Genomic DNA, 26,654 nt, shown 5'->3' with positions numbered 1-26,654 from the left:
CAAAAAAATGTTGATATTTCAAGCATTTTTGCTAAAACAAAATATTTTCAGTTTTTTTTTACTATTCTACAATTTTGTCGCGCACTGTCGTAGTACAATAAATTTATAAATTTTGTAAATTTCTACTTTCCATTCGTAGAAATGAGATTATTAAAAATTTCTTTTTGAAATAGATATATTTGCAAAATGGAAACAATTTATTTTCATGTTCCAACTCCACAATAAACTTTATACCTTCATCAGTTTTTGAACTTTGTGATGAAAAATTTAAAATAACAACCTGCAGTTTTTCATAATTAAAATAATTCAAGGTAATTGTTTCACCAAAAAAGATATGAAAAATGCAAAATAATTAATAGCTTATTGACCCATTTACTCAAACTCTCGTTCAACTAGCTGAAATTTTCCTGTACGTAAGGTAAAACAGGAATTTTAAATTCGGAAGATTTATTTAGCTCCAGGCAACTGTTACGAGACAATAGATCAAACTTCAAACCAGAATTTGAAAATTCCGCAAACCCTCAAAGGACGCTTTTTGGGTAAAATTTATATTTGAAATTTAAAATCGTTGCACGAGGTATTTTACATTCTTAAATAAAATCATAGAAATAATAAACGAAAGCCGCTTATTTAATGAACTGTACTTATTGTTTCCTAAAGTATTGGCGGTTTTTCTTCCCGCAAGCTTATTTATGCCTTCTCTTTCATCGCAAATATGGGAGATAATGGACACATCTAGCCGCATTCCCAGCACAATAGGCGATGCGTTTGTCAACGTCGTTCATCACGGGTTTCATAAGATTTTTTTCCCAATCTCTACAAAACGATAAATACGAAAATCCACTCTTGCGGTTTTCAATTGCGTGAGCGCATGAATTCAATTAAGGGTTTGAAATATGACTTTCCCCCTGAAAATTGTTGCCGTAAAGGAGAGGTTTGTACTTTCGCTTTACATATGAATGGAATCCGCCCATAAATAAAGATTTTTCAAGAGGTTGTGTGTAAATTACACGCTTGTAAAAATTACGAAAATTGTCACAACGTGAACTTTTTGCGATTTCACATTCTTTATACCGCCAAGTGACATCGTTACTCTCACCACCCTATTATAGTCGTAAATAAACAGCCAGAGCACCCCAGCGCTTGTTTATTATTTACAAGTAATTAACGTCACCGCTGCACCAGGACGGAGCGCTGACGTTAAATTTTTATGTGCAGAGATCATCAACCTCGCGAAAAAATCATAAAAACGTTGCGCACAGAGAATTAAATTAATTCCAGTGGCTTATGGCGCAACTGACGGTGCCTTAAAGGCAGGATGTTCGATTAATAATTACACTACCTACTAGTGTGGTGTTTGTCAATGCCGGACCGCTAAAGTGTAATCACTAATAAATTGGTTCATGTCAAGATCGTTTTGCAATATTCAGACCAACAAGCCGAGAACATTATTGATTAATGGATTTATAATATTCCCACGACGAAAATTTATCTACACGTGTATACAGCTTGAGTAATGCAAAATTAATTTAAATCATTGCTCCAGGCACTAGCCCGATTGCTGAAAGCACGAATTTTGTTAATATTTTTTCGAAGGCTGTGAAGAAAAAATCGGAGAATAGAGTGAAACGAATTCCAATTAGGAAAGCAATTAATTGCGATTGGAGATTTTTGATTAAAAGCAAACTTAATGACGAGTTAAAACGCTCTTCTGGTGAACTGAAGATGGGTAATTTGCCTCCGGAAATATCAAAAATGCTCAAAGGGAAGTTTTATTTACTCGCACAGTAAAAAAGCTCCGCTATAAAACATGAATCAAAAAGAGTGTTTCTTGACATTAAAACTATTAGTTCGAGCTTTACAAGTTTCATGTTATTAAATTTCGTAAAGCAAGTTTCCTCACGTTCTTCGATTTATCTTCGTCCGAGAGTATTAGGTTTCAGCACCATTATTTTTAATCAAATTCTCGCACAAAAATATTGCTCATTATGCTTTATCTCCTGCAGTATTAAGTTTGATGCTGTAAAAGTGTGCCACACAAACGTAGAATTTTTTACACGCACACATCGCCCGCATTTTTCAGGCTTAGTTTAATCCGAAGGTTTCGTGCTCCATAAACCAAACATATTTTGTCACGACGATTTGATTAATCAAAATATTAGAATACGGGACCGGCTTTATGGTAATTAGGATTTCGGGCCTATTTTACGGAAATGATACACAATTGCAAACATAAATCAAAAGCGTGAGTGGAACCACTTTTTGTCGAAAGGGTTGAATAGGGGTGTGCAAATTTAATTTACGAGCGAACAAATTGATTCAAAGTAGAGCCGAAATTAGTCAAAGTGTTATTGCAGAAGATCGACAAAAATGCGACTTTTTTCACACAACCAAAGCACTAGTGGAGCGAAGCGACAAGCTAATTACTCGAGATTTACTAAAAGAATTCGTCAGAGGTTTTGCAAAGTCGAGTTAATCTGAACTGATGAAAGAGTTTTATCTTTGTAAATCCGACATTAGAGATGCTCCGAACTCTCGTTCCGTTTTATAAATTGTAAACTCCAATAGTGACTTTTTGTCGCTTCGGAGCGCTTTCCAAAAGATAAATCTTGAAAACGGTTGCAGATTTTTAATACCAAAGCTTCGGTGTTAACACCCAGCGACAAAATTAGCATCAGAATGTCGTAAAAATCTCTTTTATTAATTTATTAATGTAGCAAAGGACTCGAGAGTTTGCTGACCGTTAGTGTGCCGATCAGCAAGAAAATTGTTGCAACAAGTCCTTGTGAAAAAATCGAACGCGCGGGTAATTGACTGTCAAAGCAAATATTTTGGATCCGTCTGGATCGAGCGGATTATCCCGACGACTTCAGCGAGCCTTAAACCTCCCCAAAAGTGTATTTATATCGGAATTATAAATGTAATGCGAATTAGGTCTTTGTAAATTTATCGCAGCGCAATAAAACGTTTGAGAGATAATCGATTGGCCAGTGAAGTGCATAGAATCTATTTTGTAAGTATTTAATCGCGATATATTTCAGCAACGCCGCGGAATTCTTTAGAGGATTCATCCCGGACAGATTTATGAGCCAAGGCAGCGGTGCCAACATGACGGCAAGGGCTAGCATTCGGCAAAAAATAGAGCAATAAAATTTCCTACATTCCTCTATACAGGACCAGTCAATAAACGTTCAACACTTCAAAATGGATCTGCAACACGTACAAAAACGAGAATGGTACCAGAAGTAGTTACCTTAAGAGGAAAAAATAACAAATATACCAAGTGCGCCAAACTTTTTGCGCACCTAAGAAAATCGCGATTTCTATTTAAATAAAAAAAAATTGCATTTTACACGCCTGAGTGTACGTTCAAAAGGTATCCCCAAATTTTTTGGTAATTTTTTTCTTACAGATAAAAAAGATAATAATTGAAAAAAAGTAATTCTCGACCAAAAAGTCAAATTCTGAATTTTATACTAAATAACAATAATACTTATGACTACTATGGAGACTACTTATGGAGTAGAACCACTATTTGTGGACAATTACATAAGCAAAAAATCTCGCTGTTCGATTAATAATAATAATAATAATAAAAATAATAATAATGATAATAATAATAATAATAATAATAATAATAATAATAATAATAATAATAATAATAATATTCCCGGCGCATCCACCAAAAGTGAACATTTTTAGATTATTATTTGCAACTATCTAATAAACTAATTATATTTTCTCTTTTTTTAAAAAGTCTTAGTATCCTAAATAAACACTGCAGTTTTATTTATACAGCGTGCTCAAAAACTGGCGCACCAACTCAATAGTGTGGGGTAGAGAACTGGTTACATATAAAGGTAAAAATAGTAAAAAAATTCTTTGTATTAAAGTTATTGATAAATAACGGATTTTAGATAAATGATATGTGGCAACGTTGTCTAACAGTCATGATCTCAATAGAATTTGAGCAACAATAGAAATAATTTTTTTTTGAAACGGTTTCCTAGGAAATAATTCCCAGTGTTGGCACATCTACACATTGTGATTTTTTGGATAAATTTTAAATTTTTTAAATTAAAAAAACTGCTAAAATCCGATAGTTAATTTAAAAATAATTATTCATCGTTTTGTTACGGAACGATTACCTGGTATGAAACATAAGAACTTAAAAAAATAATGAAAACTAAAGAAGTTAACACAATAAGTTTGTAGCTCCAGATTTTTTAAAATATGACTTTAGGGATTTTTTCAACATTTTTCCCGTAATCTGCACTTGCTTCTCAATGACGTACCACTAAGTTGGTGCGCCAGTTTTTGAGCACTCTGTATACAACACGAAATTTTACAAATTAGTTTTGAATTTGGAATTATCTAGTCATTCGTCAAATTTGTAAAAAATCTTGTCCTGTAGAAATAATGACAGAGAACTGCGAAATATACTAAAATACTTCAATTCTTTAATTTTTGATTCTAAGTTGTTGTACAATTTAATTCCAGCATATGGATGTAATTCCAGCCAACCTAGAATGTGGCAGTTCAATGTGGTTTTTTGTTCTTGTATTGTCCATATAAATATTACTGCGTTTATTAAGAATGCTTACATGTGTGAAATAAACAAAAGTAAGTAAAATATATATAAAGATTGGAGGGTCATAATACCAAGTTTTCGAAAGATAGAACGACAGTGTGCTACTGCTTCCGAACTTTTCATATATCTTAAAATACGTTTTTGTACTACAAATAAATTATTCAAAAAGCTGCTGGATCCCCAAAAAATAATTCCATGAGTAAGTACAGACTGAACAAGTCCAAAATATAACATGTTAAGAATGTCACCAGACACAGTGCGCTTTAAATTTCTTATTAAAAAACTAGTCTCAATTAGCTTATTACAGAACACAAGTTATGCTAAGAAAATTAATTTCGTTTACATTTTTTATTGATATTCTACATAGTTTAAATAAAACACTGTAATCAGGCGTAACATTTTCAGGCAAAAATTAAACCATATAGTTTTTCTCCAGATTAAGTACCAGCCCATTTCTCACACCAGATTTTTATAGTTGTAGGACACATAATTTCCACATTCAACCAAGTCTCCATGATTCTTGTTAGTTATTATTGCCTTTGTGTCATCTGCATAAATAATTAATTTATTAGATTAGATTATATTAGATTTGAGACTATCAAAGGTGGTAAATCATTTATAAAAATTATATAAAGAATGGGACATAAAACCGATCCCTGCGGCACACCCAACTCAACAAACGCTGGTTCAGACATTCAGAATAACAACTTGCCTTCTTTCATGTAAATAAGTTTTAATCCAATTATTTGGAATTCCACGAATACCACAATGGTGAAGCTGTGATTCACAGAGTCAAAAGCTTTTGTCAAATCATAAAAAAGCTCAACTGTTTGGTGCTTAGTATAATGAATTATATAACGCAGAAACTGTTTTCTTTTAGCAGTTATTGTAGATTTATCTTTTTTAAAACCATGTAGACTAAAAGAGATCAAATTTGTACATTCCAAAATCTTTACCAAGCGATCAGAGAATATTCACTCGAAGATTTTATGAAACTGATTTTGAACTGTAATTGGTCATAGCTTAAGACTTTACTCTTTTGGAACCTTTATTTTTATAAACTGGGACAATTTTTGAAGTGTTTAAAGCTTCATGAAAAACACTTTTTGCAAAAGACTCATTGATTAAATGAGATCATAGGGAAGATATTAGATCCCTGACGGCAATTAGGAAGAAACCATATTTTATCAAACCAGGTGTTTATTTGTTACATGTTTTATTTATGACTAAAATCACCTCCTCCGGTGTTGAAGGTGCCAAATAGAAACTTTTTATAATAGATGAAGTTCACTCGATCTAATTTTGTAATAAAGCCGACTCATTTCTTTGAACAAATTGGACACCATCAGCAAAGTAATTTTTTATTTTTTTATCGACTAATTCAATCTTGTTGGTTTTAAAATTTTTTCGATGGCTGTTAATTTTATTCTAGCTCAATGTGAACTGTAATTGGGGTAAGATTGTAAAAGACTTCGTTAAGATATTTCAATGCAAGCATCAATTTTTGTCAATTTTAATGCATTTTTATTGCAAATAAGGAGCTTCAAAAAGATTTGTTACAGGTAAGTGATCCCTTGTTGGCAAATTTTTACCATCTTCTAATAAATCACGCGTCTGGTTTGTGTCTAAATAGAAAAGACCGATTATTTAACAAAACAAGTAAAAATTTATAATTTTAATACCAGGGTTCGATAGACTAGCTGATAAAAATTCACTTAGTCTAAAAACTTTATAGTTAAATTAACAGTTAGTGCACAATATCTCACAATACTACTACCACTTTATTTATTAACAAAAAAATTTAATAAAAATCGAGAATGGTCATTATCAATTTACAAGCTGGTATGTAAAATTTCAGAATTTTTATTTCATTAAAAGTCGCGATTTTCTTGGGTGCTCAGTAAGATTGCCCATCTGGTATTTTTTATGCTGTTATTGTGTACTTGTTTCTCTTGAAAACTCCAATTTCATAACGAGATTTGTTCATCGATATTTTTGGGGAAAATGCGTTTTTCATTGGCATTGAGGCCGAAAGACAAGCCTGTATCAGTGTAGCTCCGCTCCGCTGCGAGTGAAGCGATAATCAGAAAGATCTGGGAAACTAACCGGGTTTGTGGGATTTCTACTTGCGACTTCGTGAAGATATTTTAGGTCGATGAGCTGCGCTTCATTGCTACTCAAAATTTATTAGTCTGACCTTAATTCGGGTCTTAGGCCCGAGGAAATGATTTCTTTTTATTGTCTCTGGAAAATGAATGCGAAAACTTGCGATCAGTGCATCAAGTTTCAGCAGAAAGCAAACAATTTACAACTAGCTATTTTCGTAAATGGGGCGCGAGCTGGCTTTTGTTCGCCGATTCTTAAGCCTGGTAGGCCCCCAATTGCCACTTAAAACCATTGTAAAACTTGGCTTTGAATTCGGCAATTTTAATTTGATAAAGATCCCCGCAACGATATTTCCCTCAATGCGATAAAGTGCAAATGCACAAGACGCTCCAGATACGTGAATTGCAAATCCTACCATTTCCCAACTCAATTCAAAAGTGCATTCATCCCTAAACTGCCATTACTCATTCAATAACATTTTCAGCAAGTCGGAAGCGTATTCAGATTCACTTACCCGTTGCAGTTGCAACGGCCAAAAAACGCTAAATAAAGTCTCACCCCAGTGGCGTAATCCGCATAATCTTGGATGTAAATCCTAATACAATCATGTGGAGCACTTCCAGTTTGTGTGCTAAAGATAACGCATGTTTTAGATAACATAATTTATGTTCTGTGGGAATACTCCGAACTGAATGAAATTGTCGGGAACCTGCCTTCTGTCAGGTTCGGATTCCAAGCTCTCAAGCGCTCCCGATTTTTCCAACTTGTAATTTTAAACGCCTACACGTCTTATTGCCACGCTGAAAGAAACCACAAATTTCGCCCGGTTGACAGGATTTCGAACACAAAGCATTCATTAGCTCTCGAATTATTTATTGTCGACTTGTGCCAGTTATAAAAGGACAAGTGCAAAGTTTTTATCACCGGAAGTAAAAAAGAAGTAAAGCTGCGTTAAGCCTGAGTACACATTTATAAAAAAAATAATTTAATTTTCAAATGTTGATTGTGTAAACATTTCGGCTCTACCTTGTTGGAGGAAAATCTGGACTTATTCTTTTTACCTAATAAAATTCCATCTGATGAGAGGCTTCAAAAGCTTTCAGTTAGGTAATTTATGAGCAAAGTTTTTGTGAAACTCAAGCCCTTACCTACGACATCCCGGCAGGATGGAATAAAAAAAGTGGATGCAACAAGAAAGTTTTATTTTATAGTTAATAATTTTATGTGCGAACAGCTCCTCTCTCGAATTTAATTCTTCGTGAACTTGGCTGAAAGTTCTGGAAATCTCAGTCAGTTTCAATAAAAATAAATTGTTGGCTTTGGACCGTTAATCTTGTCACTTCTCAAAAATCTCAAAATGAAAAATGAACCGTTGCGATACAAGCGAACATTAATATTTTCATTTGACTGCATATAGTTTGGCCAAAGATGAAAAAAATAATGAAATCCCCACTTCTGTCCAACAGTGCAACGTTCGTTATCACCGTAAATAAGTAATGAAAAAAGTTTGTAGGTGGATGAAATAGAGCCAGAACTGAAAAATAATTGAATTCACTTTGGCGTGTCATTTAGAATGTCCCCAGACAAGCGAAACTCCCGCCCTTAATTCACTTAGCTTTTGTTCAAGTCTGTCCTAATTTAAATAAAAAAATACACTCGCTGTGATAGAAATATGTACGGGCTTTGTTTGGAGCTGGCAACGTTTTGCTAATTGTCATTCAATTAATGTTGGAAAGGAGGGTTGTGCTCTGCTGTAATTATATGTATCGTGATCATGAGAGTAATGAAGCGAAGCCACACGTCCGCTGAAGCGACTAACGGCTCCTGAATGGGAATGGCAGGATAATAAACACAGCAATACCGAGTAGAATACCAGTCCGGCTAGTTGCATGGTTTGGTGAGGAAGCAATGTGGCTACAGCAGGACAATAACAATGTCGTGCCTCAACGCGACCGCCGCTGAATAACCTGATCCATTGTTTCGATCTTTTCAAACGAGAGATTGTTTCATCCTCAACGCCCATTCAGGCTTCCACAAGTGCACGTTGCAGGAAAATGAAACGAGAAGGCGGACAGATTTGCACACAAACGCGTGCCTTAATTAAAACAACAGCAGTTTTTATTATTATTTTTCATAAAAACTGTTTCTCGACAAAAATGTGATTTAAAACACTAAACTTTCTCCTCAGACACCGTATCTAGCGTTGTTGCTGAAGCGAAAATTTCGCAAAACATACAAATTGACTCATAAATTCCTAACATTTAGATAAGAATTCAGCAACACAAAAACCGTATTAATAAAATACGAGAAGTGTATAACAGCCTCTTGTTGAAAAAATTCGAGCAGATGTGGTGAATATGGAGGGTTACCAAAGCTCTTTTACTACGGAACCGAATTTGAAAGTTTCCCATAAACAAGGGTGTAAGTAGCTTAAGGAAAGGATGCAATAGGTTGGCGCTCTGCGATACCAAAACTGTGACTTTATCGGTTTAAATTGAAATTAGCTATTGATCACTTGTCATACGAATCAACATAAATTAAATCTTGTAAAGCAAAAGACTAATTATTACGAATAAATTATATTTACTTCTTTATTATGGAACATAATCTTAAAATTGCTCATGTAAATGCTAGATCCTTGCTTACTGGTTTTGATGCTTTTACTGATAGTGTCCTCGAGAATGATTTTGATATAATGGGTGTATCGGAAACTTAGTTATTACAGTTATTACAGTTAATTTAGTTGAAAATTTAAATGTAAATTGTCCAGTAGAAATTAAAACTAGATCTTTTTGTTCTCTTTTAGGAGTCCTCTATCGTAGTTCTTCAAGTAATATTAGTTTGTTCTCAGAGTTTTTTGACAAATTATTACCCATTTTACTTTTTATTTATGAAAAATAATTTTTCTGAGTGATAATAATAATAATAATAATAACGTGATACACATTTTTGCTTTTATGATTTTACTCAAATTATTAGTGAACCAACTAAAAAACTTATAAAAAGTATTATTAGTTAACAGTTTACAATAAGAAATTAATGAAAAAAAAAACATAGCCCTAACAAAATTTAAACGTACTAAACTAATTCAATCGAATTCAATTCAAGCCCTAACTAATTCTATCGAATACGAAAGGTTTTGATAAAATAATCAATAAAATGCTAAAACTTTGCAGTTCTTTTATTGATAAATACATAACTCACATAATAAACTCTTGTTTAAAATTTGGGTATTTTCCAAAGCTTTGGAAAACCACTCTAGTGAAGCCGTTATCAAAAGTAAGTTAACCACAAAATTATAGTGACCTCAGGCCTATCAGAATTATTTCCACTCTATCTAAAATGTTAGAAAAAGTATTTTCAAACATATGTATACTTTTGCAAGTTTTCATAATATTCTTCTTTTTTACAATCGAGGTTTGGAAAAGATTTCAGTACAGATGCTTCACTAACCAATATTTTAGATAACATGATCAAAAACGCTGATAGTGACTTAAATACTGCACTGATATTACTCTGGCTTTTGAGAAAAACTGCTTAAAATTCTTTTTTTATTATTTAAATGAGCTTAGCCAGATGGTTCGACTTGATAATTTATTGTCATACTGTAGAAGAGGTACCCCAGGGCTCTATCTTAGGGCCCTTATTGTACCTTTTATATTCTTCGCGTTGTCTTTGATCAAGAATTACGATTCAAAAGTCATGTCTCTCATTTAGTAAAAATAGTGCGTTTGCGTCTACTTTACTAAAATCATAATGTAATTAACTTCAAATTAAAAAAAAAGACTTTGTGAAACACTTGTATTACCTATTATAAATTACTGTCTCACTTTTTTTTACCCTTGTCTAGACTAGTTACAAAAATTGTTTATAAGAAATTCAAAATTATTGTTGTAGATTTATTCGCAAACTTAGAAAATATGATCACATTACTCTTAAAATTAAAGAATTAAATTGGTTAAAACTTGATTATCATTTTAAATGTTTGATGGCAATTATTTACTCTATTTTGTGTACCTCAACTCTTTATTACATAAAGCAAATAAAAATGTAAATCTACGTCATGTCTGCCGGCTGTCGATGCCCTGTTTTCGTACAGCCTTGTTTCTTAAATCGAAACCATTTGAAGTCAAAGCCAGTAAACTTACAAAAATAAACAAATAAAGTAAAAATTTTTACTACTTCAATAATTATTTTTTTATCTTTATTTTTATTATTATAATTTTTTACATTTTTTCAATAATAATTAAGACACATATATTTTCCTTTAGTATTATTTAAAAATTATATTATTTTTTAGTACTAATATTATAAGTTTTTCTTTTCGCATTTATTTGTAGTTTTGGTTTTTTGGTTTATTTAAAAAAATCTATGTTTTTGTTTTGTTTTGTGAGAAGTTAAGTAGAGTAGCGTTACGTAAAATTTGCCTCCTTACATTCTTTTCTTTAATAAAGGCTTTTATTATTATTATAGAGAAAATTCATTTAGTGACTTGATGATGAAGTGATTTTGAAATAAGTGAAAAAAATGACAAAGTCGAGTGTGTTTTGGTGTTGTTGAAAGGCTGGCCACAAAAGGGGGCAAATGAAGTTTGAGATTGAACAGGGGTTGCAATTAACTTTTTTGCGGTGTGGTGTAAGGTTTAAAAAGTTCACTTTATAATTTCTAGTCTAACGAGTACGCCGGCGGAAGACAGAGCAGATAATTAATGAAGAGAAGCCAGAAGGCGTAAAAACAGCCTTTTGTCTTGTTCGACGGATGTTTCTTGTTAATTTAGCGAAAAATCATAGACAATTAGTTAGGATCGGAAAGTGGAAGATGGATGCGAAGAGAAACAAAATAAGTTAAATAATGCGATTTCGCTTTGCGTGTCAGTGGGTCTGTCCTGTCGTCCCATTGTTCCCTGACAAAAGCTCATTCTCCGACCGATTCGGTTGAACTGTGCTTTTGGTTTCAGTCGACCTCAAGTGTAGTCGACTTCCCAAGTCTGCGGCACACTCAAGATTTATTGCGGTTTTGCTTATCCGATGTCCCAATCCTGCCCCACTCCGCATATATCTTTGTTTGTTCTGATTTTCTCCGCGAATTTAACTCTACATGCTTGCCTCACTTAGCCTTCCTTATAAATGACCTATCGCCTGAGCGTGACACCGTAACCGATCAGAATAATAAATTCGTATCAGAGAATGCATCGCATTTTTTCCAACAAACTTGCCACCTTACCCAATCTCACCATTTCCAAAATTTATGATCCGAAATATTATGCGAAACATGGAAAATGGCCAGCGGGATGGAAAATAGTATACTTACAGTTCGAGACTAGAAATAGCAAATTTACTTAAATCTAGGCCAAAGCCGGAATAAATGATACCCGGAAGAAACTGATCGAAACTACTTTTACACAATCCGGAATAAATTACTGCTATGATACTGCAATAACAAGAAGTGCGAAATTTCTTTCTGTACTGTAATTACTTTTTAATGGAAACACTGCTACGAATTCGATTCAATATCTCCGACTTGCAGATTATGAGATAAGCATTAAACTTTTTCTCTTAATCGCTTCGAGTAATTAGAAAATGGAAAATAGGAGAATTAACTTCTATGGACAAGAAACTTTATTCAGTTTTGGCGTCACACTTGGATTGTTAAATAAACATTATTATTATTTTCAGGTTTTGTAGATTCGTAAAATCACCTGCTTGCGCTCCAAATTTATGGCAGCGATAACACTGTAGAGATATCTAAATAAAGCTCGTGCAAATGTACATTTTCTCACACTAATTGAGTTTTCTGCATCCGTGGCTGATAATAGCAACACCCGGCAAATTTATAAGCTTTTAGGAATAAATCTATTACGGCGTGATGTCCACACTGCAAAGCAAAAAGCGTCCGGTTGCAGATTATCACTGAAACGAATTGCAAACCGCAAACGAGTGGTTTGTTAAATAAAACCGCACAAATTAAAAGATCCGAATAATCCGCTGATTCGAGCTTAGCAGCAACATCTCGTAATTAGCGATTTCATCAAACGAATCAATGGAAATGCCACGCGACTGAAGTTTTCAATTCGCCGTCTGTGTAAATAACGTCAGTAACGAGCATTACTCTTTTGTACCCCCTTTAAAAATGTATTTCCTCTCTTATCTTTATCCGAGCGTTCTAATTGTCTTGTCTCAACGAGGTTCGGCTGAAAAGTCGATGTTTGAATTCCGAAGATTTTTCCTGCATTGCGTAAATTATTCCAAGTTTTATGTGCTGTAAGCAATTCGACGACTTACCGCAAAAGAATTAGTCAGCTGGCGATAACTGGAGACTCTAACGTAACGGCCGGGAAATGATGGCTTCAAATTTGCGATGAAAGGACTTGGATAATTTCATTAGATTTAGACCTCAGACAAATTGCCAAAACGGCCAAAGGTTAATTGGAACCGTGCTATTTTTCCACTTTTTTCCTGGATATTAAATAAAGTGGCCCAACTCTCCTTTTAATGTCCTTGCAAATTGCTGAATTTAATTAGGGAAATGTTTAAACGCACGATGGACAAATATTTTGCGCTTCGTATCAATGCACAGCCCCGCTCGCGATTAATTAATAACTTCTGAAGCTAAATTGGCAAAAAAGCACAAGATATTAATTAGAAACGAACGGAGAGAAGTTTAGACAAGTTTAACAAATTTAATTGCTTACGTCATTGAGGTTTAACTGCTGGGAATTCAGTAATTGCTTTCTGAATATCTTTCTATAATTTAATTGAAATTTGCTTATAATTACAATTAGACCGTTTTATGGAACAGTCTGAGTAGGCAAAAACGCCGGACAAATAATTCGCTACTTAGGTGTCTTATTGCGGAATTTCAAATTCCATTAAAACTTCAGCACAAAACAAAAATAATCTTGTTAGAGCTTCCGGAATCAAAACATTTGTGTTGTTTAAATTTCGTTTTCTTTTTTCTGGAACAGCAAACTCGTAAATTCCTGACCGATGTTTAAATAAATCTGTTCCGCATTTTTAATAAAAGTATCATTATTGCTGCTTTTATTTGATACATTTGACTTTGAAAAAGCTCAAAGCGTTGTATCAAACGTGGTAATAAATAAACCCGGATGTAAGCTTAAAAACATCAAAGAATTTTCAAATTTGTATAAAAAAGTGATTTCGTTCAACGTTTAAACGAAAAGTAATTTAAATATTGTGCACACACAGTAAGAAATTAAAAGTTTGGTTTTTATCCCGGCGCATCCACCATTTCGGACAAAAGTAAATGCAAACTTACCAATGCGAATGACAGGTGGCAGCGCGTTCGAGGTCAGCGTACTCCAAACGAGTATCAGCACACATATCACCTCCATTTTGCTATCACTGATCGACCAATCAGCATGACCAGATATCACTGCATATGCAATGCAGCATCACATCCAAATTCACCACACTAAATTAATACCATCAACAATGTTTATAATTAGAATACACTTAGATAAACATTGATTTAGGGAGGGTCCGGTCCACAAATATTTGAACACTTTGAGTCGAGTTTATCTAATTCATTATTACACTACACTGATTTTATTTATATAGTTTAAACGGACCTTTCGAAGCTGAAATGTTAGATAGCAATAAAGATCTTATCTAAATTAAATTTCGCAACGAAATGGAATTGAAACCTGAAATAACGTTTGTTACAACAAATAAAATAACTTACAAGAATTGCTAGCAATCGAACGGTAATAAAAGAAAAACCAGAGACGGAACTTTTAATGATTGCCACCCACGACAGCAGAACCAATTTACCTGAAACAACAAAACTATGAATTAGACCATTAATTAGATCCCGTTGGGGATTTTATCTCTAATTTAATTCATCTTCAAAGGAAAAGAGCGACAAATACGGTGGCAACTTTGCTAGGCACTATCCCAAAAGCTGAATACAATGTGCTTTTAAATAATTCTCATCCAGATAACTTTGAAATTGGTTTACATGTAAAAAAATTGTGCCGTTCTTTTGAAGTGAATTCTTTGTCAATAAATGTCAAAACTGTCAGTTGTGAAATTTACAAATTGCACAAATTTAATTTTAAAAATTTTGTTAAAATGCTACTAAATTGTTACAATGTGCAAGAAAACCGAGTTGGAGACTTAATAAATGGAAAATGGTAATATTCGATGTCTAAATGCCTGTCATTAATTCTATAAAGGGGCATTTCTGATTTTACATGGAAATTTACACAGACGACTAGATGAGAATCATTTAAAAACACATTGTATTTGCTATGTTTAAAAATAAAAAATAAAAAAACGTTTTTTCGAAAAAAGCATTTATTTAAAAGTTGCACTAAAAAGTAAAAAATATTGTTTTTCTATGAGAGAATATTTTTACTTACAAATTCAGATTTTAAGATTTATAAAAGCTTTGAGAACAGTGCTCAATTTAAGAAAACATTATTTTTGACTTTTTAGTAATCTTTTAAATAAAAGCTTTTTTCTAAAAAAGATTTTTTTATTTTTGATTTAGTGGTTTTTAGTCTTTACCTATTCTAAATGTCTTTTTCCCTAAGATTTAGTTTCGCCGTATTATTGTAACACCATTATTTTGCTGATTTGTGCAAACTTGTTTAGTGGTATGTGATGGAAAACAGCTGTTAGCCTTGAATGCACATCCAAACCTCTGTTCTGTGTCTATGCTCTATTGTCCAAGATAAATAATAATAAATTATATAAGATATACAGGCTGCTCAAAAACTGGCGCACCAACTCAGTGGTACGTTATTGAGAAGCAAGTGCAGATTACGGGAAAAATGTTGAAAAAATTCTTAAAGTTATATTTTGAAAAATCTGTTGCTACAAACTTATTGTGTTAACTTCTTTAGTTTTCATTATTTTTTTATATTTCTATTTTTCATACCAGGTAATCGTTCCGTAACAAAACGATTAATAATTATTTTAAAATTTACTATCAGATTTTAGCAGTTTTTTTAATTTAAAAAAATTAAAAATTATCCAAAAAATCACAATGTGTAGATGTGCCAACACTGGGAATTATTTCCTAGGAAACCGTTTCAAAAATAATTTATTTTTATTGTTGCTCAAATTCTATTGCGATCATGACTGTTAGACAACGTTGCCACATATCATTTACCTCAAATTAGTTATTTATCAATAACTTTAATACAAAGAATTTTTTTACTACTTTTACCATTATATGTAACCACTTCTCTACCACACACCATTGAGTTGGTGCGCCAGTTTCTGAGCACGCTGTATATAAATATATCTAAGATAAATAATAATAATACCGTTAATGTCGGTATAAGTTACGGTATGTACACATTGAAAACCCCTTTGTAAACATAACTTAAAACTTCAAAACCCTATTTTACCCCTTTGGGGGTATTTAATCACATAAGATTGCATTTTCACGCAGATTACGTAAGTATGCAAAATTTCAATTCATTGGGACCACAGAAACCCTTTAAAATTTGGCCCCAAAAATATGAAACAGACAGACAGACAACAAAGCAAGTTAAATAAAAGCTTTTAAAAAGCTTATTGATTTTGTATGAACGGAGGCCACTTGTAATTTTTGAGTGGCTATAAGGGTGTGATTTTGTTGCGGGCATTTTTTCCCGAAATTACTTGCTATAAATTATCGTCGATATCCTCCCACGGTTAAAATTTCTGGCCACACCCTTGTCGAATATAAAGCATCCCAATCCAGGGCATCCGTAGCGATAGTTCCGGATTGAAACAAAGTATAAATAATTTATGACAAGTCGGCGGCCCCTTTCGTCAGTTTTAGCACTCTTGCTAATTTTCTCAGAAATGAGCGCGAAATTATGTATGAAAGCAGCTGATTAAAAACCTACTCGTGCTCGGTCGATTCCATTCCAATTTTCGCAATTAACAAGAAAATTTCGCTGAACAATCGACTTGTGGCGGAAAAACTAATCGTTATATCAAATTTTCGGTTGGCAAATTTCGATGTCCGTCTGAATTATCCCAAATTATCATCAATCGGGTGCGCGCTTAAATGTTGGAGCACGTATGTGGATGCGTAATATTGACACAATTTGCTTGGACCAGCAGATTGGTAAAACCGACTTTGCAGCAGTATTTGTTTAATTGGCAAACGTAAAAGTCGCTTCATGAATACATTAGCTGCGCTGGTGGGCTTCTTTCGGGGGCGATTCTAATCACGTAATTAGCATTAAGAACTTTGTTGCAGTGGATGCCACCGCATGTAATTGCCGTTATTCATAGAGAAAATTTAAATACACTGAAACGAGCGCACAATTTAACCACAAACAAGAGCAAAATTGTTATTTATTCAGTTCAATGCAAATGCGGTTGAGGAGTTTTGAGCGCTTGTCTCAGATGTATTGTAGACTTTTTCTTGTAGATGACTAAGTGGTTTCACACATTAACTTTTGACTCAAACTCCTATAAATAGCGAAAATACTTTTTTATTTCAGAGTATCCGAAAGTGTTAAAGTTTGCGCATATACACTTTTATGTCGTCACTACGGTTTACTTACTAAAAAAAAATTATTGAACTAATCAAAAATTCCTGTTTCCGAATGATCTTTTGTGAAACAATGTTCACTCGTTATAAATTTATTTAATTTTGTTTTGCTCGTTTAATTTTGTAAATTATTGAATATGCAGTTACAAAGTAAAATAGTAAATAGTAAAGTAAATAGAAACGGAGTCTATTCGTACCCTTTAAAATTTAAATTTAGTTTTGCCAAAAGTCACAGTTTTTCTGGATCCGATTGTAAAAGCTTCGTTGGCATTTATTAATTTGCTACGTTTCATTGAACTTTAACTTTTCAGATTTTTTTAAATTTAAAGATTTTTCTAAATAAACTAAAGTTTATGAAATCGTTAATAAAGTAAACCGGAAATCGCTATCACCTTTCTCATTTTAAATGGAAAGCTATGTTTTTCACTGTGTTTTTCGATTATTTGAGTCATTTTAAAGCTGTTTTTTTAGCTTTTTCTATACCTAAGTTTTACTGTTTTTGAGATGTTTAGGATTTTTTTAAACTTTTTGAATTTACACCTGTCACTTAAAAAATCGGTAACTCTCTTAGTTTTAAAGATTTCAAGATCATATATAGAGAATTAAAAGTAAATGCATATATCTGTTCTCCAGTTTGCCAAAATTGAAAAAAAAATCATTTAACCTAAAATTTTTAAGGTTAAGTTTGAACAACTTCAAGTACCCATAACTTAATTTTTTCAAATAGAATGTCTCAATTTTTATTTTTTTAGATGAAGGAGAACTTTTTTCTGCATCAATCTCATAAGAATTCCCTATACCTATCTGTAATAATTTTCAAGTTATGTTGGTTTTTTTGACATTGTAGAAAATATCTTACTAACCACGGCATAGTTTGCCATAAAAACATTTCTGATTAAACAAAATCTGTTTAAAACTGTGTTGTCCGTCTTATAAAAACAAAATAAATTCATTGGATGTTGGTTTAAAAAACTTTAATTTCTCACATTTTTTCTCTCGTTTCCATGGCAACCTATAATAAAAGGCCTATGGCTAATGAATTTTTTAATTCCAACAAAAAGTTATTGTAACTTGAGAACTATTAAACATAAGTTTAGAGAATGCTAACACAGATCAATGCAGAATTAAATTCTATACGATGTAATGAAATAAAACTTGTGGCATTTCATTTAAAAAAATTGACTATGGCTGTTTAAAGTTTTGAAATATTAACTTTAAAAATTTGGGGTTTGTTATTCTTTTTTAGAAACTTGAAAACACAAAAAAAAGATCTAGACTTCTTCTTTCAAATAAACTAACAAATATTTCCAAATTTTTATAAATAGTCGAGGTATCGATTTTTGAACTGGAAGGTGCAGATTCCAAAAAATTAGAAACCCTAAATATTTCATAATTTAGACTTAATTTAAGAAGAGAGAAAATTTATGAAAACTACTATAAGAAACTCTAGTAATTCAAAAACGCATTTGAATTTAGACGAAACACTCTGTATACCTACTATACAATACATAAAAACACAAAAAAATTTTTAAAGTTTTATTGCTTAGTACGTAACTATCTTACCTTGTCACGCTTCGTAAGACTCAAGTTAAGGTTGAACTCTTTTAATTGAAATTTCAAAAATTTTAAATAAATAAACTTTGGTTATTATTAAAATTTATAACTAGTCCTGTCTTGTTAGAAAGTGATAAATTAAACGAAGTTTTCCTTTACACAAAATTTATTTTAATTACGATTTCATAAACTTTAGCTAATTTAAGAAAATCTTTGAATTGTAAATATTTGTTTGCAAGACTACCTGTGAAGTAATTGAAATTAAAATTTAAAAAAATCTGAAAAGTTAAAGTTCGGTGTATAGTGGAAGCTCTTATAACAGCTTTCAGACATCATCAAACTTTCCGGTAGTTGGTTATGTGAGGCAAGCCAGACTATCTGTACTTTGGGAGAAATTCAGTTTTAAGAAAATAATTTTAAAACTGTTGGAATTTGTGGGTCCGTTGGGCAGAGATCATAAATATGCATTTTTCCTTCACCCGTAGTAACGCAACCTTTTCGTTTAAGCTGTAGTATCTATGTATAAATGAAATTTTCCGTATGTAAACCGTCGAATCAAAACTTTTCGCGTGTAATTTAAATTGCAAAACACTCACAATTGTAAATGCAATTAATTCTTCTAAAATTTCCATAATAATTAATCATACATTTCGCTTTGGTAAACCTCCGACACGTCGAGCGTAAATCCAGCAGATTCTTAGTCCTGACTTTGTTAACACAAGGCGTTTGTTTGCGGAGCGACGTATTTCAGGACCGACCTTAGCAGGTATGATGGTAATCCATCTCACCTAAAAGGATTCCGTTGAAACAGGGCCCAGCGGATGCATTTATACTAGTTGTCTGTGGGCAGATCTCGGAATTTGAGACACGGAACTGAATAATACATGTTATAATCTGTGCAGAGTACGCTATGCATTATGCAGATAGCCCCCTGAAATATTTACGGGGGCGCCGTCAGCGCCATTAGACCTCTTTCTCTGCCACCAACAGATTTGCGCTTGGATCTCTTGGAAGTTGCCGAAATTTGTAAAAAACCAACGGAAAGTGATGAGAAAAGCAGTCTTTAAGGAACTCTCGCCCTAATTGTGGTAACTTCGTTTTGACATAATTAGACGTGTGATGATAAAGAACACACGATGATTCTGCACTTTTGTAGCGAATACTCCAATTAAGCAAAAAGTTGCAAAAATTTAATTAACGCTAATATGGTGCAGTGCCTGCATTGACTTTTCAAACAATAAAGGCAAAAACAACATTTTCATTGAAATTGTGGGTTTGTGGGCAACATTTATTAATTATTTTATTTTAATTACAAAATAGTGCACATATATTCTGTTTCAAAACTTATGCATATGCACATTTTTTATAATTATTTTTCTCTTTCCATTTGTGGTTTACTATGGCAATAAATTTATTAATACACAATGTGTTTTTTTTCAAAATTTTAAATTAAAGACACTGGCTGCTTAAAAAACAACTTTGTCTTAAATAATAATGCCAGAAACGATAAAAATGTGAAATGTTATGTATTATTTTGTTCTAAAAATTTTAAAATTTATTTAAAGCTTATTTAATTTTCATTTGTGTTGCATAAATTATAATTAGAACATGCTCAAAACAATTTGTTCTTAGCTTTGTTCTGTCTAAACCCCACATTAGAAGCATAATAAGCATAATAAAGTAGTCATCTGAAAACTTGTATGCAGGTGCTGCCAATGAAAATTATTTCAAAACGGTGACACTTCCGGTTATCGCGGAAGTCGTTCTTTATTTTAAATAAAAAAAGCTATATTTTTTAATGCGTTTTTTGAATTGCTAAAGTTATTTTTAGTTAGTTTTTACAAGCCTAAATTTAGCCGTTTACGAAATATTTAGGCTTTTTAAATTTCTTTGGATTTACACCTTTTAGTTCAAAAATCGATAACTCTACCATCTTTAAAAATTTTAAAATATTTTTTAGCTCAGTTGAAAAAAGAATCCTAGATTTTTTCTTCGATGTTTTCAAATTTCGAAAAAAGAATATCAAACCACCAAATGTTTAAAGTTAAATTTTTAGAACTTTAAACACCTATTACTCAATTTTTTCAAATGAAATACAACAAGTTCTATTTTATTAAATAGTAGAGAATTTATTTCTGCGTCGATCTGAATTAGCATTCCGTATACTTATGTTTAATAGTTTTCAAGTTACAACAACTTTTTGTTAGGACAGAGAAATTTATTACCCATAGGCTTTTTCAAATAAAAACAAAAACGTGAAAAAAATGTAAGGAATTACAGTTTTTTAAACCAACATTCAATGAATTTATTTTGTTTTCACAGAACGGATAACACAATTTTGAATATAGTTTGTTGTTTATTTAATCAGAAATGTTTTTATGGCAAACTATGCAAAAATAGCTGTGGTTAGTAAAAAATTTTCTACAATGTCAAAGAACCAACATAACTTGAAAATTATCAGAGGTAGGTATAGGGACTGCTAATACAGATCGATGCAGGAAAAATTCTCCTCCGTTTAGTAAAATAAAATTGAGACATCCCATTTCAAAAAAACAAGTTATAGGTACTTAAAGTTGTAATAACTTTAAAATTTTTGGGTTTGTTGACTTCTTTTCTTGTTTTAAAAAAAACTGGAGAACAGATATAGACTTTGTCTTTTAATTGCCTAAATGTAATTTCCAAGTCTCTAAAACTAAGAGATTTACCGATTTTTTAAGTGACAGGTGCAAATCCAAAAAGTTTCAAAAAATCTTAATGATGATTCTTTACCAACTTTAAAATAAATATCTTTAGGCGGAACAGCCTGTATAATAAACAATTGTGATCTCTTGAAGTCAATTTTGTTTCAGTCACTTTGTTTATTAAAACGTGGGAAAAGTTTTAGTACAAGCAAATGGCAAACTAGCTTCACTTTAGATAATTAATTGTTAATTGAATAAACAAAGTGGATTAAGATTTTCTGTTCCTAGAATAATCACAACTTCTAATTGAAACCACGTTCATCTCATTTGCTTGAACAATATGTCATACCTACTCACTACTCATAATTATTTTTTGGTCCATTTATAAAAGTAGGAAATAGTACAGTTCAGTATTTATTAATTTAGCTTTCGGAACATAGCGTTTGCAAAAACAGTAATCAAATGCAAACTTTAAAATTCGTATGTATTTTTGTAAACGAAAAATCTATTTTTCTTTCTAATAGCATCAGGTGTGATTGTCCCGAATTGTTTTTAATTTAAAATAGTCGTAGTTAAATTTGTAGCGATCTTTGGAACGAGGCAAAAAATCTGAACTTGTTTATTTTTCCTTAGCTTGTGTCGCTTAGTCGTCGCATTAAAATAATTAATCCGAGCGCGTTTCTAAATTGTTGATGTTGTTTTGAAGGTGCACATTTTGTCCGTCTCAATTCCCCTCAAAGGGCCATCTCGAGCACAACAAACTGGCGTTAGAGGTGCTTTGACCCCTGAAATTTGCAAGGTGCAAATGAACCTAGGCCACGTTTAATCATGGAAAATAATATTTAACTTGCGCTTAAGTTTGTCAGTGTTGCAAATGACGACATTTTATTTCATTATCCGCTTTAATATTTAATATTTTTGTTTTGTCAACCGAATTAACATAAAGTTTAATTTGGCTAATGCGACAGCACGAACAAAGTCAACTTAATCTAACCAGCATTTATTTTACCCAGCTTTTAATTGCGCACAACATAATGCGGAGGGAGTTTACCGAGTCAAATTCGCCTAACCAAAGCCTCATGTTGTCGTTAGAGTTTATTGTACTTGTCTGCGCAAATAATGTATGAATATTCGAAACTTTGGAGAAATTAAAATTAACCACGACAGAAAATATAAACAATAATAAATTCAAAAGTGATAAGTTCAATTTGCCTCCGGTTTTATTAATACAATAAATTTTGCTTCCGCAATAAAAATTGGCGGTTTTGTTTCCGTTCGTTGGCCGGAAACGAATAAATAATATTTTCAATTGTTTGTAAAAAATCACGTGGGTGGAACAGATCAATAGAATCGACGCCTTGGTTTCAAATGCCAACAGCCAGGGTTCAAACATTTTTGCAAAATAAACAAAATCTTCAATGGCAAAGCTCTGCCTGGAAATAATTTTGATAGACTTGGGCGTGTTTATTTCGTGCAGTGAACACATCTAACGATTAATCTTGATATTTGCTAGGATATTACGCTGTTTTGCGCTTGCGACCTGTGGTAATAATTGTGTCAGCTTTATTTCTCTTTGCGTCTCATGAATTTAATGTTTGATAACAATAAATTTAAAACTCGAAATAAATGATTATTATTTTAGGTCATTTATTTATTTAATTAAATAGATATAGATTTGATCAATATTTATGCAAATAAGTGTTTTTTGAGCAACAACGTCCCATTTATAATTACTATCATTAACAGGCAACACAGGAAACCTTTGACATTCCCAAAACCCAAACCAACTTAGAGTGTGGTTTCGTGCCGCATTGCTGGTCTGTCCACTTGCAAATCTTGGGTTTGATCGGTCTTCACAAGGGTCATAAATTACGTCAACCCTTGTTAAACTTTTTAAGAAAATTCTCGTCGGTTTAAATAGATTGCTCAAGTTGGACATTTGCTCATTCAGATCTTGATTACCGTAAAAATTAATCAGAAAGTAATTCCACTCTGCAGTGGTAAAGTCGGAGTCTAAAGTGAAAATACCACATGTAGCAGAGGCCCGGCAACAGGATTATTTAATTTTGCGCCAATATTTTCAAGCAAACACTTGAAACGGAAATAACGGCAATCACATAACGAGCTCCATAAAATAACAAGGTTTAGTTGCGCTCTCAGATTGCGCATCATTTTCTGAATTAATGCAGGCTTTCATCTTTTGGCCCAAAATGAGAATTTGTCTGGAGGCCGCCAAAATGAATTGTTGCGGGAAATGCAGGGAATATTTATAAACATGCAAAACAAAAATGAACAATTAATTTAATCAAACTAAGCATCAAAGTTGGAAATGTTGTCTGAACAAATATTTGTTGCTTGAGAGCTTGACATCAAACCGAATTTTGGTCTTAATCGAATAAATATTAATTTTGTAATTATTGCCTTATCCACCTTGGGTGCAAACGAAACGAATAACAAAGTATAAAGCGCTAATTAAGTTTATCAGATTCAAAAAGTCGGAACAATTTGGGCTAAGTTTGGCACGATAAGGGTAACGCATACCCTTGTGTTAGCTAACTTGGAGGATTGTTATTTTGTGAAAATCATTGGAAATGTATCAAAGGAACAGAAGTTCAATTTGTTACCTAAATAACTGTGACAGGATCCAACATTCATTCACAAATGTCTTTGAAAGCCTACCACAAAAACAAAGTTTTTAACTATCGATCGCCACATTATAATAATACGGCTTCAACTTTCCATTTGATGTACATTGTGTTTGACTGAAATTACCGTTTTTTCCGAAGGAAAGTGAAGAGATTAGGTTAAGAGAGATGTTAGAATTTTGTCCTACTTCCGGTAAGCCTCGTCTGCTTATGAACTGATCTCAGATAACAAAACTGTTAAAGACGATGTCTGCATAAATCGACCATTGCTGAGCCTGATTTAAAATTGTAAGAAGGCCGCTCGGAAAATGCCTAGAGGAGCTTTTTCGCGAAACATTGTCAGATTTTTTAATTAAATGGATCAGTGCCAAAAAGAACAAAATATTTCTTGTTCTTTTGATCAATACCACGCTCTAGTAACTTCTAGTTTAATTAATTACTTTGCCTCACTTTCGTTGAAAAGTCGGATTGGAAAACAATAGCAAATGAAAAAATGTCAGGGATGCTTCCGAGTCAAAGACCCGAAATTTCCAAATACGATGATAAACGATAGCACGTCACAAATAACAAAAATTAAGAAAGAGAATTCGCTCAAGGGATATTACGGAGAAAGTTTTCCTACATAAAAGTTTTTAAAAATAAATACTCAAAAGATAAAGTTTTTAAGATATATGACTAAGAAAGTTTTATCTAGATCAGAGCGTCGTATTCTTGAGTGAGGCTGTAAAAGTCTTATATTAAAAATGTTGACGAGGGTGCTTCAGAATTACACTATTATTACAAGTCGGGGACTTGAATGACCAAACTAAATATTTTCTACTGGAAATTAAAAAGTTTCGACAAACAAAGCGATAACAAGTTGTATCACTTTCAAGAGAGCCACTTTCGGAAACAAATAATTAGAAAACTTCAACGGTTAGACAAATCAAATTGCGAAATATTTTCCACCCAACAAAATACACAAATAAACCTCAAACTTGTTTTTAAATTAATTAAATTAATAAAACTATTTATTTTTAAATTATAATTACCCGACTTGTGTCCTTTTGGTCAGATTTCACAATAAGATTACGCACTGCTCGAAAAATATTTTTTCTGATTATGGTGATCGTATCATGAGCACGCGCTTGATCGTTCTGAACTACCGGAGCGGCGTGTGATTACCGTGGCGGCGTCCCGGAACCACTGGCTAAAATCTGGCGTCACGACGTTGCCATCGCGCACTGTAGAGCCACACACCCCCGCAAGCAGTTCTCAACAAGTGAATTTTCTGGCCGTTCAAAAACTACCAAACAATCAAAAAATTCCCCGGAAAAAATCCGGGGACTTGGTATCGACCCACAATTGTGGCGCAATCGAACGCTACGACCCAACATCTTTAAATTTTCATTGCTTTTGGATTGTTATTTATTGAATACAACAAGAGTCAACAAAATGTTGCATGTCGAGAGGTGGCTGCAAAAACCATGTTTGTTCAACATTAAAAATAAATTACTACATGCCTTTCCTGCAAATTAAAATTTTATTCTTCGAGTCTTGTTTTCATCGAAAACCGATACAATTCGACGACGGCTTAATGAGCTACTTTACCCTTTGAACTATTTTTTTAATCTTGTAATTACACCACTGACACGAGCCGGTTCAGTTCTATTTCGTGCGATGTTCGGTAATTAAACTGAAATTACAATAGCTAGTTATTTTAATGAACTATTGATTACATATCATGCTTAGAGCAAAGCTGGCAACTTCCAATTAAACGTGTACGTCACTGCATTTATGTAAATTTCAATAATGATGGAAAAATAAATTTTGGTGGTCCTTTGGAACCTTTATTATTCATAGTGACTTTGTAAGTAATTGTCTTAAAAATTAGTCTAAATTCTTACCAGCTTTGATGCAATCGAAACTCACTAAAATAGTGAACTGTCGGCACTTGTAAATAAAGCTCAGGTCGTGTCGAAGCTTTGATCAAGCCGGTGTGAATGTGATAATAATTAGTGAGGTGAGAGGGATAAGTAATTATGTATAGAGTTTCAATTCACAGAGGCTTTGTCATGAATACAGGGTTATTGCCCGAATCGTTTCTAATTTGAAAAAATTGGCGATTGTCCAGTTAACCAGCAAACGACCAAAAACAAAAAACTAGTTTTTTAAATACATATAACATTTTTGATTAATTTTCATTGTTCTTAGCACAACATCAATTTTTCGTGATTCAGCATTGTTTGCTAGTCAATGACAACAAATGTTCCAATTTTAGCTGCACATAACTTTGTTAGAGACGAGCGAAATTCCCGCAAACTTCATATTAACCAATCAATGTATCTACGGATTTGTCATATAGTACTGCAGAAAGTTTGTGGGCGTTAAAAAGTGTAACCATAAAAGCTGTTTACTTATACAGCGTGTTTGGTAATTGGACCGCCACTACTTAAGAAGTGGTAAAAGTATTCAAAAGCTAGTCTTAATTGTTAATAAATTAATAGTGAATATTAATTGAAAGTTGTCAGATGTGACAGTTTTTTCGCAAATAAACTACTTGCTACGTCAAAAAAA

General features: G+C 32.7%; 1 protein-coding gene across 5 annotated transcripts in view; it reads right to left on the bottom strand.

Moving 5' to 3' along the window:
• Positions 1–25,272, bottom strand: part of LOC655107 (uncharacterized protein) — a 118,945-nt gene extending 93,673 nt beyond the window's left edge. For 3 of the 5 annotated variants that reach the window (XM_064356050.1, XM_064356040.1, XM_015978088.2), the window contains exons 1-2: positions 25,130–25,272; positions 13,976–14,490 (exon numbers count right to left, since the gene is read on the bottom strand). In XM_064356050.1, the coding sequence (XP_064212120.1) occupies positions 13,976–14,051 (76 nt within the window). In that variant the 5' untranslated portion in view covers positions 14,052–14,490; positions 25,130–25,272. The remainder of the gene's footprint in view (positions 1–13,975; positions 14,491–25,129) is intronic. The other 2 variants (XM_064356043.1, XM_064356044.1) reach the window with 2 other exon arrangements.
• Between the last annotated feature and the right edge of the window lie 1,382 nt (positions 25,273–26,654).

The sequence above is a fragment of the Tribolium castaneum genome, chromosome 1 (genome assembly GCF_031307605.1).
Source record: "Tribolium castaneum strain GA2 chromosome 1, icTriCast1.1, whole genome shotgun sequence".
Classification (NCBI taxonomy): Eukaryota; Metazoa; Arthropoda; class Insecta; order Coleoptera; family Tenebrionidae; genus Tribolium; species Tribolium castaneum.
This window is presented reverse-complemented; position numbering and strand designations above follow the sequence as displayed.